General features: G+C 40.2%; 1 protein-coding gene across 1 annotated transcript in view; it reads right to left on the reverse strand.

The window, feature by feature from the left end:
• Positions 1-15,091, reverse strand: part of EXT1 (exostosin glycosyltransferase 1) — a 287,137-nt gene that overhangs the window by 22,696 nt on the left and 249,350 nt on the right. The window contains exons 2-4 of the mRNA XM_043601631.1: positions 13,145-13,238; positions 10,772-10,879; positions 5,826-5,945 (exon numbers count right to left, since the gene is read on the reverse strand). Coding sequence (XP_043457566.1) covers positions 5,826-5,945; positions 10,772-10,879; positions 13,145-13,238 — 322 coding nt within the window. The remainder of the gene's footprint in view (positions 1-5,825; positions 5,946-10,771; positions 10,880-13,144; positions 13,239-15,091) is intronic.

Consider the following 15,091-nt stretch of genomic DNA (forward strand, 5'->3'; position numbering starts at 1 on the left):
ACAGAGAATCCCAAGCAGGCTCTGAGCAGAGCCCAATGTGGGGCTCAAACCCACAGGCCGTGAGATCATGACCTAAGCCAAAATAAAGAGTTGGACTCAACCAACTGAGCCACTCAGGTGCCCCTAAAATTGATTCTTTAGAAGTTTGTCAAAGGGTATAAACACTGTTAAAACAGTTCATATGTACTGACAAATGTTTTCTAAAAGGTTTGTATCAACTTGCCTTCTCAAAAGTCTGAACAAGTATGGATCTCATCTCACCAAACAGAAAAGTCATTCTGTCCCTCTCCTAATGGCCAATTCTCCCTATTGCTACACTGGACAGCTCCTGGGGTCCTTTCAGGGGTCTAGAGCTCAATCTTTATCATTGTGGAAGAAGACACGACATTTAGAAGTTGGGTATTTCTTTGGCTATAAAGAAAACCAACACAAACATACACATAGATACATATACACTCAGAATACAAAAGTTCTTCATTATAGACCCAAATGGTACCCTCGATAAGGATAATATTTCTCATTAATAGGAATTCAAAGGGAAGAATGGCAGGCTCCTTATTTTTCTTTTTTTATGTGCTATCTGTCTTCTAAATAATGGACTACTGGTTACAGGTTACAGTCACTCTGTGTGGCCCTGACTTGGTCTTTTGACCAATGCAATATTGCCTCTCACACACAGTGCCACCATATGCCACCTTACTCTGAGCCAAAGCATTCTATTTCCATTATTTCATTGATTTTAATATTTCACTGTACAACAGCATCAGCAATACCACGGTTTGAATGTGCATTGTTAGGTAACTGAAGACAAAAAATTCATAAAACTCCATTAAAAATGTGCTTTCCAAACTACCATTAGCTCTATTCATATATTATTACGATCTAGTGCACTTTTCTTTCACTCACCTTGATTCTGCCTGAGCTCGTATGGTTTAATCATTAGTGCCAGGTCACTGCTGTGCAATATTCTGACAAATAATGGAATCCATGAAGGAGCACTGTCTTTGCAATATTTGATCATTGTCCCATCATCACTTCTCAACTTGCATACACACACAAAAACTGAGCTCCAAAGAGCCCAGTTCTATTAAATAGCTCCTTAATTCCAAGATGCAGAATGAGGAAGGTTCTATCAGACTGGAAATGCTAGCCAACTCCCAAGCATGACAGAGTGCAGTGCAGCGGAATGCACTAACAACTTGACCCTGGCATTGGAGAGAAGACGTCCTGTTTTCAATTGTGTCTAAGCATTACCTACAACACTAAGGCTCATAATCTTCAAAGACTGAGTAATCCCCTTCCATGGCCTCATGTATAGCAAGCAAGGGAGACCCAAAGTTTTAGAGTCTGAGTGTAGAACATCCTGAAAACAAAGGATCCTCAAATCTATGTTGTCTAAGGGCAATTTTGAATTATCCTCATAACTTAGTAGCTCTAGTACAGACTGACTTATATCATCTAAGTTCTAAGCCGAGGAGATATTTTTGATATGTGATACTTAGGTTGTTCTCATAAACATGTTGGCTTTATTTGTGTATGAGGATGGCATTTCTTGCTATTTTCTCTGCTTTTCTAGTTACATTGAATTCTGGGGTAATCTGATTCTGAATTAAAAAGGGAAATTGGATGGTATCTTTCATGCAATTCGGTTGAGAGGTCAAACTGTTACAATCCAATCTTGGAACTATATACGGAGATTTGACAGTTGCTATAAATTTGAATGAAGTATATGGTTCATAGTGTTTTCAAAACAACTGTGTCGCTAAAGAACTGCATGGCTTAAATCCAAGGGGAAGAAGGCCTTTCCAGCAGAGATGACAACAGCTTGACTTAAGATTCTACTCTGATGAATATAACACATCCAACTGTTCTCTCGGGATAACTGCACACTGCTAACTGAATAGGCAAGAGACAGGCTGTATGCAGAATACTCAAAAGAAGTGTAATTAATGAGATACCATCTTTCATCTGGCAAATCTGCAAAGTTGTGTATGTGTGTGTTTTAATTATGATCCTTAAGGCTCACAAGAGCATAGCTAGAGAAGGTGTCCCCCCAGATGGCTTATGAGAGTCCAGACTGATGCATCCTTCTGGAAGGGTAATTTGGCAATGCTTATCATGAACCTAGACTCTGGCTCAGCAACAATCCCACGTTAAGGACTCTAGCCTAAAGAAATAGAGTTGTAGCCTAAGATACATGTAGAAACTCATTGCTTGGAAAAGATATCTAGATCTAGATCTATACAAAATAAATAACTAGAAACAACATTAACAGTCAACAATAGTAGGTTAGGTAAACAGACAGAGGTCCGCCAAAGGATGACATACAGAGCAGGAAAATGAAAACAAGTGGCCTCGGTATTTTAGAGTGGACAACTAATAGAGCAAAATCAACAGGCCAGAAACAGGGCGCCTGGGTGGCTCAGTTAGTTAAGCATCCGACTCTTGGTTTCGGCTCACATGATCATCTCATGGTTCACGGGATTAAGCCCCATGTTGGGCTCTGTGTTGATTATGTGGAGTCTGCTTGAGATTCTCTCTCCTTCTGCCTCTCCTGTTCTCTCTCTCTCCCAAAATAAATAAACATTAAAAAAAACCCCACAAAAGGCCAGAAACAGACTCAAAGATGCATAAATGTGGCATGTGACAATATTGAGGAAAGAAAACAATATGTTGGGACAAACTACACAATAATCTGTCAAAAAAGAAAAAAGATTTTTCAACATGGATCCTATATATGATCATATATATAAAAGTAAATAGGATTAAACAGCTAAATGTAAAAAGTTAACCATGAAAGTACTAGAAAAATATAAGGGAGTGTGTGTATAAATTAAATTATTGGTCAAAAGATCTTTTCTAAACAGTAGTAGCAAATGAAAACGCCACAGATGAAAAGATTGCCTCATAATAGAAAGGGATACTACAAGTTGGGGGAAATATTTGCAACAAGAGAGCCAGAGGGTTAATATTTTTAGTAGAATAAGCTCTTAAAAATTAGTGAGAAAAAGTGGGACAAAGTTGTGGCCATTTCTATTTCTTTGTGAGTTGCCTAAGAAATATGAAAAATATTCATTCTTACTAATAGCCTAAGAAATAAAAATTAAATAATAATGATTTATCATTTTGAAAGATATAATGTCCAATATTGGTGAAAGTGACAATTACCCAAAATAATAAAAACAGGTCCTCTCATATAAGCTGGAGGGAATATAAATTAGTTCCATTCTATTGCAGGGAAATTGACAACTTATTAGAAATCTTAGCATTTGTCACATTCTTTGAACCAGGACTTTGAATTCAAGGAATTAATCCTCAAGAAGTCATTTTGAACCTGCACAACAATTTGGTGCTGAGACTATTTGCCTCAACAATGCATATAAATATTTAAAAGCAGAAACCACTGTAATGTCTTCAAATTGAGGATAATTAAAGAAATTAAGTGATATTATGAATGGAATATTATATGGTCACTAAAATCAGTATAGAAACATCTAACATGACAAAATGTTAACAGCATATTATTAAAAGCAGAAAAAACATTATAAACAAGTTTAGATTATATGTATAATCTAAATAAATTATAATCTAAATAAATTATATATATAAGTTATATATATATGATTATATATTATATATATACATGATATATATATATATATATATATATATATATATATACACACTGTGAAATCTTGGTTTGCGAGCATAATTCATTCTGGAAATATGCTTGTAATCCAAAACACTTGTATATCAAAGTGAATTTCAAGAACCATTGGCTCAGCTGTGATGATGTGACATTTGGCATCACGTACTAATATTGCAAGACATCACCCGTTCATCACGTTAAAGTTTAGTAGAAATGTTTGCACGTCTTGCGGAACACTCACAGAACAAGTTACCTGCAATCCAAGGTACATATGGGCTCCATGCAGGCTCCATGCTCAATGTGAGGCTTGAACTCACATTGAACAACCCTGAGATTAAGAGTCATGTGCTCAGGAGCCTGGGTAGCTTAGTCAGTTAAGTGTCCAACTCTTCATTTCAGCTCAGGTCATGATCTCATGGTTCGTGAGTTCAAGCCCCATGTCAGGTTCTGCACTGACGGTGTGGAGCCAGCCTGCTTGGGACTCTCTCTCTTCCTGTCTCTCTCTGCCCCTCCTCTGGTTGTTCTCTCTCTCTCTCTCTCAAAAATAAATAAATTTACCTTTGAAAAAAAAAAGAGTTGCAAGTTCTACCAACCCAGATAGCCAGACACCCCCAAAAGACTATTCTTTAAATTAAAAAATGCAACATATGTATAAATTCACATAGAAAAAGCCAATATATATGTGTTTGTGCATACCTATACATAAATAGTGATTTTGTATGGGGAGATGATTTTATTTGTATGCTTTAAGTATTTTCCATTATACATGTACTTGTTTAAATAAAAAGCACTCATTCCACAAAGAAAAAGAATTGACATTCAACTTTCCTTAAGAAGGGCCCAGGAAGGGTCTTGGATGGAAGATAGGATAGAAAAGTAAGATCTATTATATATTCAAATCTGCTGCTATGAACAGAAGAGAAAATGCAATCAATGTTAAGGAATAAGAGCTTTGCTTGCAATAAGGAAGCCCTTGGAAGCCATTCTGACCTTGTCCCCTTCATGGACTGGGCCTGGGTCCTAAATAGCCCTTTTCACCTAGGTCCAGGATGAAAAAAAAATGTGCACCATTCATGAGAAGACTCTGACCAGAGCAGGGGCCCAGGCTAGGCTCGGGGCAAGTAAACACCTCACTGTGCTCATGGCATGACCAGCACAGGCTGTGATACCCAGGATGGCAGGAGAACAGTGTTGTGGACAGGACAGGGTGATTTTCAATTTTCCTTGGTACTACTGAGACTTCTCAGTGTATGCTACAAATCCCATTAACTTCTGGAGCAGTAAACACTTTTCCAAAGTAAATACTCCAAAGTGAGGCCACAAATGCCCCCGTTGCATTATGCGAACACCTCAGAATTACCTCAATGCTGTGCCTCACGAGAGGACCTCTGCTCTCCTTCCTGCAAGCCTGTAATTCATGAGTGTGCAGTTTCCTAAATCTTTTCTTAGCTTTTTGTGCTAGTGTGGTGTAGCCTCGGGCCATCACTATCTGTTCTACTTCCAAAGGTTTTAATCATCTCCATGCTTCCCTCTCCTTTTTCCCTCCTGCCTTAATAAAAAGCAACTTACAAGGGGCACCCATATGCCTAGAAGATTTTCTGCATTCATAAAGTTTAACACTTTCTGCACCAGAGAGGTGCAATCCTGATTTTCTTCTCGACACATCCTGATGCTGGTTTCTTCTCGACAACACTGATGCTGGTTGGGTTGCGCAGGTGGGGTTGAAAATTACTTTTGTTGTACCCCAATGCCATTGGTGTCCAATAAACTGCTTATATTTTTAGAATGGTAGAACATATTCCCCTACTTGGTCATTATTGGTTTTCTAAATGAGGTCCAGAAATATGTCTTCAAAGGATGTCACTGAGTGTGAAGGACAGGAGGGTAGTCATTAACCACATACTGCTGAAATGATGTAAGACTGAGCCAATCTCTGTGTCAAGGAGTGGAATTTCTCCTCATGTCAGTTTTCTCCTATGGAGCTTTGTTAGGAATGGAGGGATTTGCTTGGGCTTGGCAGGGCAGGTAAAAGAGGGTTAACTGACATATCCAAGTACATAAAATTCAGTTTTGTCGCATTTGACTCAATTACACCTCACCAATGACAGACAAGAAAGCCAACAGAAGTGTATAAAGGACCATTATTCAAGACAAAGAGCTAAGTGGTCTCACTTACCTCTAGTGTAGTTAATACAATCTTCTCAACTGAAGAAAAATAAGCCTCCCACAAGAATTGTGTCTGCTGTCTAAGTGCTAGGATTTTATCCTGATGAATAGACCTGATTGTAGAAGGAATCTGTAACACAAGGTGAACACATAATAACTAGAACTGTAAAACAATGAGATACCATTTGATCAAAATAACCCACCTGGGTTAGGCTTTTATACTTCGTAGCATTCAGGTTCTAGTGTACAGATCTCCCCAAAATCACCAATCCTTAAACTGAAATGCCCTTAAGAAGGTGTCAGGTACAGACAAACAATACTTACTGGGGATCAGCTTTAACCACCTTTAATGCATGGAAGTTAAAGTTACCTCTAAGATTTGGTAGCAGCTTATCAGTTGTTCAGGGTTCCACAAATCCTCAGTCCTGCACACAACCACATTCTATAGAGAAAGAAGCTATCAGCTTTGGGGAAAGGCTGGAAGATATCATCCTCCAAACACTTCCAAGACATGCCATGCCAGGGACGACAAATGATCTACAAAAGGGCTTTTAAGGGAATGTCTCTGAGTCTCTCCATTTAATCTGCAGCTGGACAGTCATTTCTATATGCACACACCTGCTACCTCACCCTGAATGCTCTTCTGCTCCCTGACCTCTCTTCCTGCCTCTAGCACTTACCCCAATGATCTGCCAAACATCATCCATGTTCAGCCATCACTGTTCTCTACCAGGCTACATGATTTTAAAGGAGAAATCTATGTCCTGTCCATCATGCTACACATTTTAAGGCTAGAAGAGTGATTTATATTCAAGAAATAAGAGTTAAACTGAACATGGCCATCTGAAGCCACCATAGGGATATCATTATTTTTTACCAGCAATATAGCTTAATGATTAAGCACAGGGACACCAGAAGTTAGACCAAAGTGGGATTCTTGGCTCTAACATTTACCAGCTGTGTTTTCTTGGACAAGTTACTTGATCTCTCAAAGATTCCATTTCCTCATTTATAACATGGGGATACTGTACGAACATAACAAGGTTGTAATGGAGATTATCTAAGTGCCTAGAACATGGGAAGCTTAATTAACATAGCAAATTATTACTACCACTATTATTATTATTATTATTATTATTATTATTATTATTATTATCATTTACATAAGGGTCAAAGTTGGATCAGTTGCTGCCTAATGTCTGCATGTGAACTTGGTTGGATCTGGAGCTCTGTCTGACATGTACTTCCTGGGTTTCTGGTGAGTTTGCTGGGCTTGCTCCCTATCTTCACCTATAGTTCAAGGTCTATTTCATTTATGGAGTCTATACTGTTAGAGGAGAGTCCTTGTGATTAGCAACTGCTCTCTTGTGCTCACCTCTTTCTGCATGCTTGCTTTGCTAATGTGTAACTAATCAGACAGATGTGGGGGCCTGGGCTGAAGTAGGGATGCTCTGTTAGCTGCTTTAATAAGAAAGTTACTCACGGCATTGTGACCAAGCCTGTATCTGAATTTCCACTAGGGGAGAAGGAGGTGGTAGCACATTTTTTGACTTAAGACTATTCTTCGAAGGAGCAATGAAACCGCCTCACAATAAGAACACAAGGACAAGCTCACTTGCTTTGGCAATATCCTAAAGCAGATACCAAATCTGTGCCCCAAAGTGTGTATCTGGATGCCCACCACTGAAGAAGCATAGAGGCAACAGGTAAAGGAAAAGCAATGGCAGGCAAACATTAGCCCGGAATCAGAGCTCAAGGTCAAATGGAAGTAAAATACCCTTGGAGAAGGTAGAAAAACCATCCATATTGTGGATCCTTGCTACGTCAAAGACTATTTTTATTTACTGAGAAAATTACCAAGATTGCCAAAAAAGACTAGGAAAAAGCTACCATGACCAATTTCATGATCAGGTTCTCTTCTAAATGCCAATGGTATTTTCTAAGAGTCCTATAGGTAGACTTCACTGTTTTGTCATGATCACAGGAAACCAGCCCATTAGAAAATGCCAAAAGCTACTGCCACTGTGTAGTCTCCAGAAAACTAAGTGGGCTGAAGTTATGAAAGAAGAGAGGGAATATCATACATTAACCTACCAGTACATTCCCCTCTTTTATAGAAGCCACAACTTGATGTTGGGACATCAAATAAAATACATGCTACCTGTTTATATGTATAATATAAGTGACAGCCCTTTGCAAAGTGCTCTGGAAGAGAATTCCAAGTGACTGAAAAGACAAGAGTTCCAAGTTTTAATGGCATTTGGCTATTGGTTATTAATCTGCTTGTCCTGAGAGACAGGTATATGCGAGAGTGATAAATTAATTCCAATTTGGCCGGATTGTTCAGTGTGGCAGAACTCAATGAAGTCTTAATAAAAGGTCACGTATGGCAACAAAACTAATGGAATCTACCAAAATAGATATAGGAAAGCAACATTCAGCTCTCCTGGTGACATAATGACAAGAATATATTCAAATAAAAACATCCGAGCTGTTCTAAAACAAGAAACGAAAAATTGTAACATAACAACAACATTTCCCAGAGCAGACATTTGGGCTCGGTGCCAGCCCTTTACAACCATTGTCAACGACAGTGCAGTCGCTGTTCAATATGGAGGCAGCTGTGCAAAGACAGAATGCATACGAGATGGGAGAACGAGAGCAAGTTTGGGTGGGTGCAGGATCGAAAACAAAATCTTCAGAGTCAAGCCAAAAACTGCTGCGGAAGGTGAAATACATATCACCTTTGGTGAAACATTAGAAGCTGGACAACAGCACTCAAGTATCCCGGAATGCCCTCCTGTCCAAGACAAACTCCCAAGTTATTCACATCAAATTCACAGGAGCATTGGTAAACAATGGGAGATATTAGGGCTGATGTTTTTTATTCCTTTAGTTCCCAAACTTCCTGTAATGATCATGTATTATTTAAAAAAAAATCATAAAAAGGAGGAAAGAGGCAACGTGGAAAGGACCCACACAGATCAGTTTTGTCTGGCCTTTCATGAGTCAATGTTTTCAGCATATGCCATTCTGCCTGGGGAGGATTTTGCTAGGTGACATATTCTTCTTTTGTGTTGGAGATCCCAGGGGCCATAGAGTGATCTACCTGAGTACCAGAGAGAAGCCATGTTTTGGGAGCTGTGTTCAGCTTGGCTTGCCTAATCCATAGCGCTCTTGATTACAGGTACGTCACCTGTTACTTTAGGAAGACTACTGTGTTACTTCACCAGCCAGCTAGCAGACTGGCCAGCAGCACAAGCAGAAGCAACAAGAGAGTTAGAAACTCAATTTTCTTTTTTTGTTTTTTAATGTTTCTTTATTTTGAGAGAGAAATAGAGAGCAAGAGGGGGAGGGGCAGAGAGAGAGGGAGACAAAATCCCAAGCACATCCCTGATGTGGGGCTTGAACCCACAAACCATGAGATCATGACCTGAGCAGAGATCAAGAGTCAGACGCTTAACTGACTGAGCCACCCAGGCACCCCAGAAACTCAATTTTCCCAATAATTTTTTTTTTTAAAGCTAGGACATTAAAAAAACCATTCTACCGTATTGTGGTAGTTCAAGATAGAGTATATACTGCCATCAAAGGAAAACATTAAAATATTCTATAATTTTAGAGAAAGGAGTATGACAAATTATGTGGAACCTACAATATTATTACATGAAAGGGCTTTAGAAATCCTCAGTGACTGACAATTACTGCCCTTGGATTTCTCTGTATCATATTCCTCTCCCCAGGCAGCTCCTGAGAAGTTCAAACTTTTATTAGGTATCCTTGTAGAAGACTGGTTGACCATATATGAGTGGATTTATTTCTAGGCATTCTATTTTGTGCATTTGGTCTGTATCTCTCTCTATATGCCAGTACAATATCATTTTGATCACTGTAGCTTTATAATGTATTCTGAAATCAGGAATTATGATGCTTCCAGCTTTGTCCTTTCTCAAGACTGATTTGGTTATTTGAGGTCTTTTGTGGTTCCATATGAATTTTAAAATTAGTTTTCTACTTCTGTAAAAAAATGCCATTGGGATTTGGATAGGGACTGCATTGAATCTGTAGATCAATTTAGGTAAGATGACCATTTTAATAAGATTAAATCTGATTTCTGCAATACAGGAGAACATGGATGAACCTGGAGGATATTAGGCCAAGGGACGTAAACCAGCCACAGAAAAGACAAATGCTGTATGATTCTACTTACCTGAAGTCTCTATAACAGCCAAATTCATAGAACTAAAGAGCAGAATGCTAGTTGCCAGGGTTGGGGGTGAGGAAGAAATGGGGAGTTACTAATCAGTGGGCATAAAGTTTCAGTTAAGCGAAATGAATAAGCTCAAGAAATATGTAGTACAAAATAAAATAAAATAAAATAAAATAAAATAAAATAAAATAAAATAAAAAATAGAGATCCAAATGGCAAAAAAATACATTTAAAAAACCAATTTTATCAGAGGCCGCTCTTTTAAATATACATGTTAAAGATTAACACTGCTCAGGCTCCCAGACCAGATCATTTGAGCAATGATAACACTAATTATACGAATCAACCCTAGAGACCTCCCTCTTTCTGAAAATTAATCTGAAGGCAATTACAGAAACAAGGGAAAGGAATATGGAGTGGCAGGATGGTACAAAAGCTCTCTTGTATCATTTCTAAAACTCCTGGATAGGGAAGAGGATGGGTGTACACCTCTTCTTCCTTTCAAGTTCATGCCCTTCACCTGCCACTTCTCCTTTTCCAAATATATTCCCTAGACCTGGGTGGATTTTGTGTTGGAAAGTGAACAATGTCATATTAAATGACTTCATATTCGCCACGACACAGGCAATTTTCTCCTGATAAAATTTCTTTTATAGAGCTGACCTTTTGGATTCATCTTCTTTGAAAGTTTGGACGGCGGCAGCAATAATACACTCATCTGCTGAAGGCTGGAGCCCCTTCCTTACCTGTAATAACAATCTCTCATCGCCTATGACGGCAGCTTGGTTCCAATTAATCACTTCAGAGAATGGCAACTCCCATCCATTGCTGAGCATCACAGGGACACAGGCAGCCTGGGTGAGGAAGGGGGCATTCATGAGTGTGAAGGAAGCAGCAGGGGGACATTCCAATCAGAGGTGACATCAGTGCAAATTCAATTACTGGCATTTCTTGCTTGGATCATTGCGTGGATCCTGGACTGCTTAGTCCAGAAGAAAAGTAAACTTACGGGGGTGACTGGGTGGCTTAGCTGATTAAACTTCTGACTCTTGATTTTGGCTCAGGTCATGATCTCACAGTTTGTGAGTTTGAGCCCCATGTCAGGCTCTGTGCTGAGGGTGCAGAACCTGCTAGGGATGCTGTCTCTGTCTGTCTGTCTCTCTCTCTGCCCCTCACCTGCTCATGCTCTCTCTCTCTCTCTCTCTCTCTCTCTCTCTCTCTCAAAATAAAGAAAGTTAAAAAACCAAAAAGGAAAAGTAAGCTTATATGAGTTATCAAGTCATGTGAAGGCTGTACATATCCAGCCAAGATTTTAATGTTTGCAAGTCTTGCCCTCAAATGCTAAAACCCCATTTCTATTCTAGTACATGGTTTGGCTGACCTTACCTCCATGGAGACGGCTGGCCTTGTTTGAGAAGTTTTATTGATGTAACAAAATCGTGCACCAACAATATCCTAGCATAAAACCAACCTTGAATATAAACAGTTTTGTCAATGTAACTGCCACAAGTCTGCTTGTGAAGTGGTTTATCCCACTGTCAAGTGCAACAAAGAGCAAAATGGGGCTTGGCATTCCTAATGAAGCTTTTTGTGGACTTAACTATTACAGGGTGTTCACCTTTCCCTTGCTGTGCAAACATCTGAGCCAGAACCTTGTTCCGTGTCACTGTGGAGGGATCCAAACCACTGTCGTAACAATGTACTGTCTGCACAGTGATCTGACAGCCAAGAAACGCCAGGCTAAGGACACGGGTCTGGTTCCAAAGCAGAGAACAATTTGCTTCGTGCCACATCCGAATGAGGCTACCAGAACATTAGTGACCGTATGCTTCACGGAACACAGAGCGCACTGGAAAGGACCTTAAAGAAAAGGAAGCTCTTCTGTTGAAGGACATGACAGAATGGCAAACGTTACGGAGTACTGTGCAAAAAGCATAGATTCTGGCAAGGTGCAGAACATAGAGGGGGAAGAACAGAGAGGCCAAGAGGTAAGGAGTGGAGGAGGAGAATCTTAGCTGGGAGCACGCTTTCTCGAGATCCAGGAGGGCTGGTTGCAACTCTCAGGTGGTTAATGTCGGACAAGTGTCTCATCAGGTGAGGCATTTCTGCAGAGTGAGGTTAATGAGCAGAACCTCACACAGGCCCCGGTGCTGCAGAGCCTCAGAATAGCTGGGCCAAGTGAATAGCGTGACCCATTGTGCATCACTCTTGGAATTTAGAGGCACCAAGAGATGACTGAGGAGGATGGGCAGAAAAGACAATTTGCTTTTTTTTTTAATTAAAAAAAATTTTTTTAAACATTTATTTTCAAGAGACAGAGATCGAGTATGAGTGGGGGAGGTGCAGAGAGAGAAGAGAGAAGGAGACACAGAATCCAAAGCAGGCTCCAGGCTCTGAGCTGTCAGCAGAAAGCCTAACATGGGGAGCGAACCCATGAACTATGAGATCATAACCTGAGCCGAAGTTGGACACTCAACTGATTGAGCCACTCAGGTGCCCCAAGACAATTTATTTTTTGGAAGTACCACCAATAAGCCATTTTCTTTCTTTTTTTCTTTTTTCTTTTCTTTTCTTTTCTTTTTTCTTTCCTTTTCTTTTTAATGCTTACTTTTGAGTGGGGGGAGGGGCAGAGAGAGGGAGACAGAGGATCTGAAGCAGGTTCTGCACTGACAGCAGAGAGCCGATGTGGGGCTCGATCTCACAAACTTCGAGATCATGACCTGAGCCGAAGCCGGATGCTTAACCAACTGAGCCACCCAGGTGCCCCCAATAAGTCATTTTCTTAAGCCAGTGCTCTTGAGACCGGCTTCCAGGAGCAGAACAGTGTCTGCAAGGCTGCTGTTGGGCAGTCAGATCCACCCTCTGTCGGCAAACATGTCTCTGAACACCTCCTCCCTGGTAGTGAAACCGTTTAATCTTCTCAGGTCCAAAGACAAGGAGTGAATCCTCTTTCCGCCCCCTCTCTTATAAAAAATGTCACAGACTTTCTTGGGGAAACAGATTCCCGGTGTTCAAGGCAAACTATGCATTCTGCTTAGATCCCCGCAGAAGGGTTAAGGTTAAACCCACCCTGACTTCAGTCCTCAGCCCTATTCTGGGGAGGTCTCAGGGTCTCTTACCTGCAGAGCCTCCAGGAACCTGAAGGACCCAAGCCTGCGACCACGAGGAACCAGACAGAAAGTGGCATTGTGCAGCATTTCCCGATAATCATACCTAGAAGGAGAGGAGGAACAATCAGGAACAATCAGCAGACGAAGACCCGTGAGGAGTGGTGGGGTGTGGGGAGGGGTCAGTGAACATCTTCGGGTGTATACATAACATGGAATTACCCAGAGCAGCTCAGGAGACACGCTGGGCAGGCAGTTCTGACTTCCCCTTTGGGGAGTGGGGGGTGTTGCATGAACAACAAATGTGTACTTTCACGAGGGGCAAAGTAGTTAGGGTGTTTTGCAAGCAGTACATGAAAGGCAAGTCTGATGTTCCCAGTAACAATTTGGCTTGCCCACAGTTTGCTTCCAAAAATCAGATTTTTTGTGTCTTGATGAAATGTCTTGTCCCCATGAGCTTAAAAGCAAAAGATCACAACGAGTAGTTCTTGTTTAATGCCATGTCATTCAGCAAAACTAGACTGTCCTTGTTCCCCACCCCACAAAACCATGCTGTTAGAACCTACCCAGGAAACCTCCATTACAAGCACAGAACATTTACTTTCTCCTTAAAGCTGGAGTTTCTACGTTTAACCAAGAATATGCAGCGACGCCAGACAAATACTCATATATAAGAATGGATAACATAACTTACAGCGGAAACACAAGAGAGACAGAAGGAGCTGGCCTAAGAAATGTGAAAATAAGAATAACAGGAGAAAAAAAAAAGCATAGCGTGGGGTGCAGAAAACCAGGGTGCAGAAGAGAGGATTGTTTCTTTTACTCAGATACCACTTGACGGTACAACACGGTTCTTGCGCTTGAAAAAAGGCAAAATATAACATGAGCGCCGGCTGTCTCTTTAGGCTGGGGAAGTGCAGGAAAGGCGACAAGCATTTCATTTTGTTTAGGGATATCCCCTTAAAAGTGGCTTCCGCAAACACATTCCTAAACACGCAGTTTCAGGTTCATTATGAGTTTAAGCAAACTTGGGGAAGCAGAAATGGCTCGTGCCCTGTGCAAGCCTAGATTCTCAGAGCTAAGATGAAATCACTCTCATTTTTCAAGAGCTTGCAATGCTCGGCAGACAGGTGTGACTTTGACAGTAGCATATGTCACCAGCATTTTCTGACTCTAATAGTCTAATTTAATCATAGCCTGAAGGCATTGGATTCTTCCCTCCTCCTTTTGGGATACTGATATATACATTTATATTTTTAAAGTCCACATCTATTTTTATATTCTCATACAAACTAGGCATATGGGAGTAAGCCAATTTTCAATTATAAACCCGTCATTAAGAAGAGACATCATGCAAAGGACCATTTGCTTAAACAAGCTTGTACAACTAATTTGCACAAGAAAAGGTCACCATGAATGGATTAAGATTATCTCCATTGAGAGTAAAATAAAAACCCTTGCTGCATTAATTAAACTGCAAAATAGACTTGAAAGTAGAAAAGATTTTTTTAAGAGGGCTCAAATTTGGCTAAATAAGAAATATTAAATTATGATGGTAATGCCTTCTCCTTTGCTCACCAAACACGGGGAAGTAATTGATAAGTATCTTCAAATTCAACTGTTAAAAAATGTCTGGCTCTCTCCCTTAACCGACGAAGAGGGAAATATGTGCACACACACATATACTTATAAAGTTTAAACTCAAATTGTTTTAATATAAAAAGGTCAAATATACTTCAGACTACAGCAAAGTTTAGTAAGTGCCCAGAATAGAAACCCCTGAGGGATTAGCACAGAAGGTCCTACACCCTCATCATTAGGCTGCTAAAAATGTAGAACCCTATTAATGTTCTGGATTGTAACAAGTTTCAAAGTTGCCAGTTGCAGAATTTACTTTGGGGAAGGAGTAGAGGTAGAGAGAAGGCAGAAAACTTACAGCAAAAAAATCACCTGACAGTT

The sequence above is a fragment of the Prionailurus bengalensis genome, chromosome F2 (assembly GCF_016509475.1).
Source record: "Prionailurus bengalensis isolate Pbe53 chromosome F2, Fcat_Pben_1.1_paternal_pri, whole genome shotgun sequence".
NCBI classification, from domain to species: domain Eukaryota; kingdom Metazoa; phylum Chordata; class Mammalia; order Carnivora; family Felidae; genus Prionailurus; species Prionailurus bengalensis.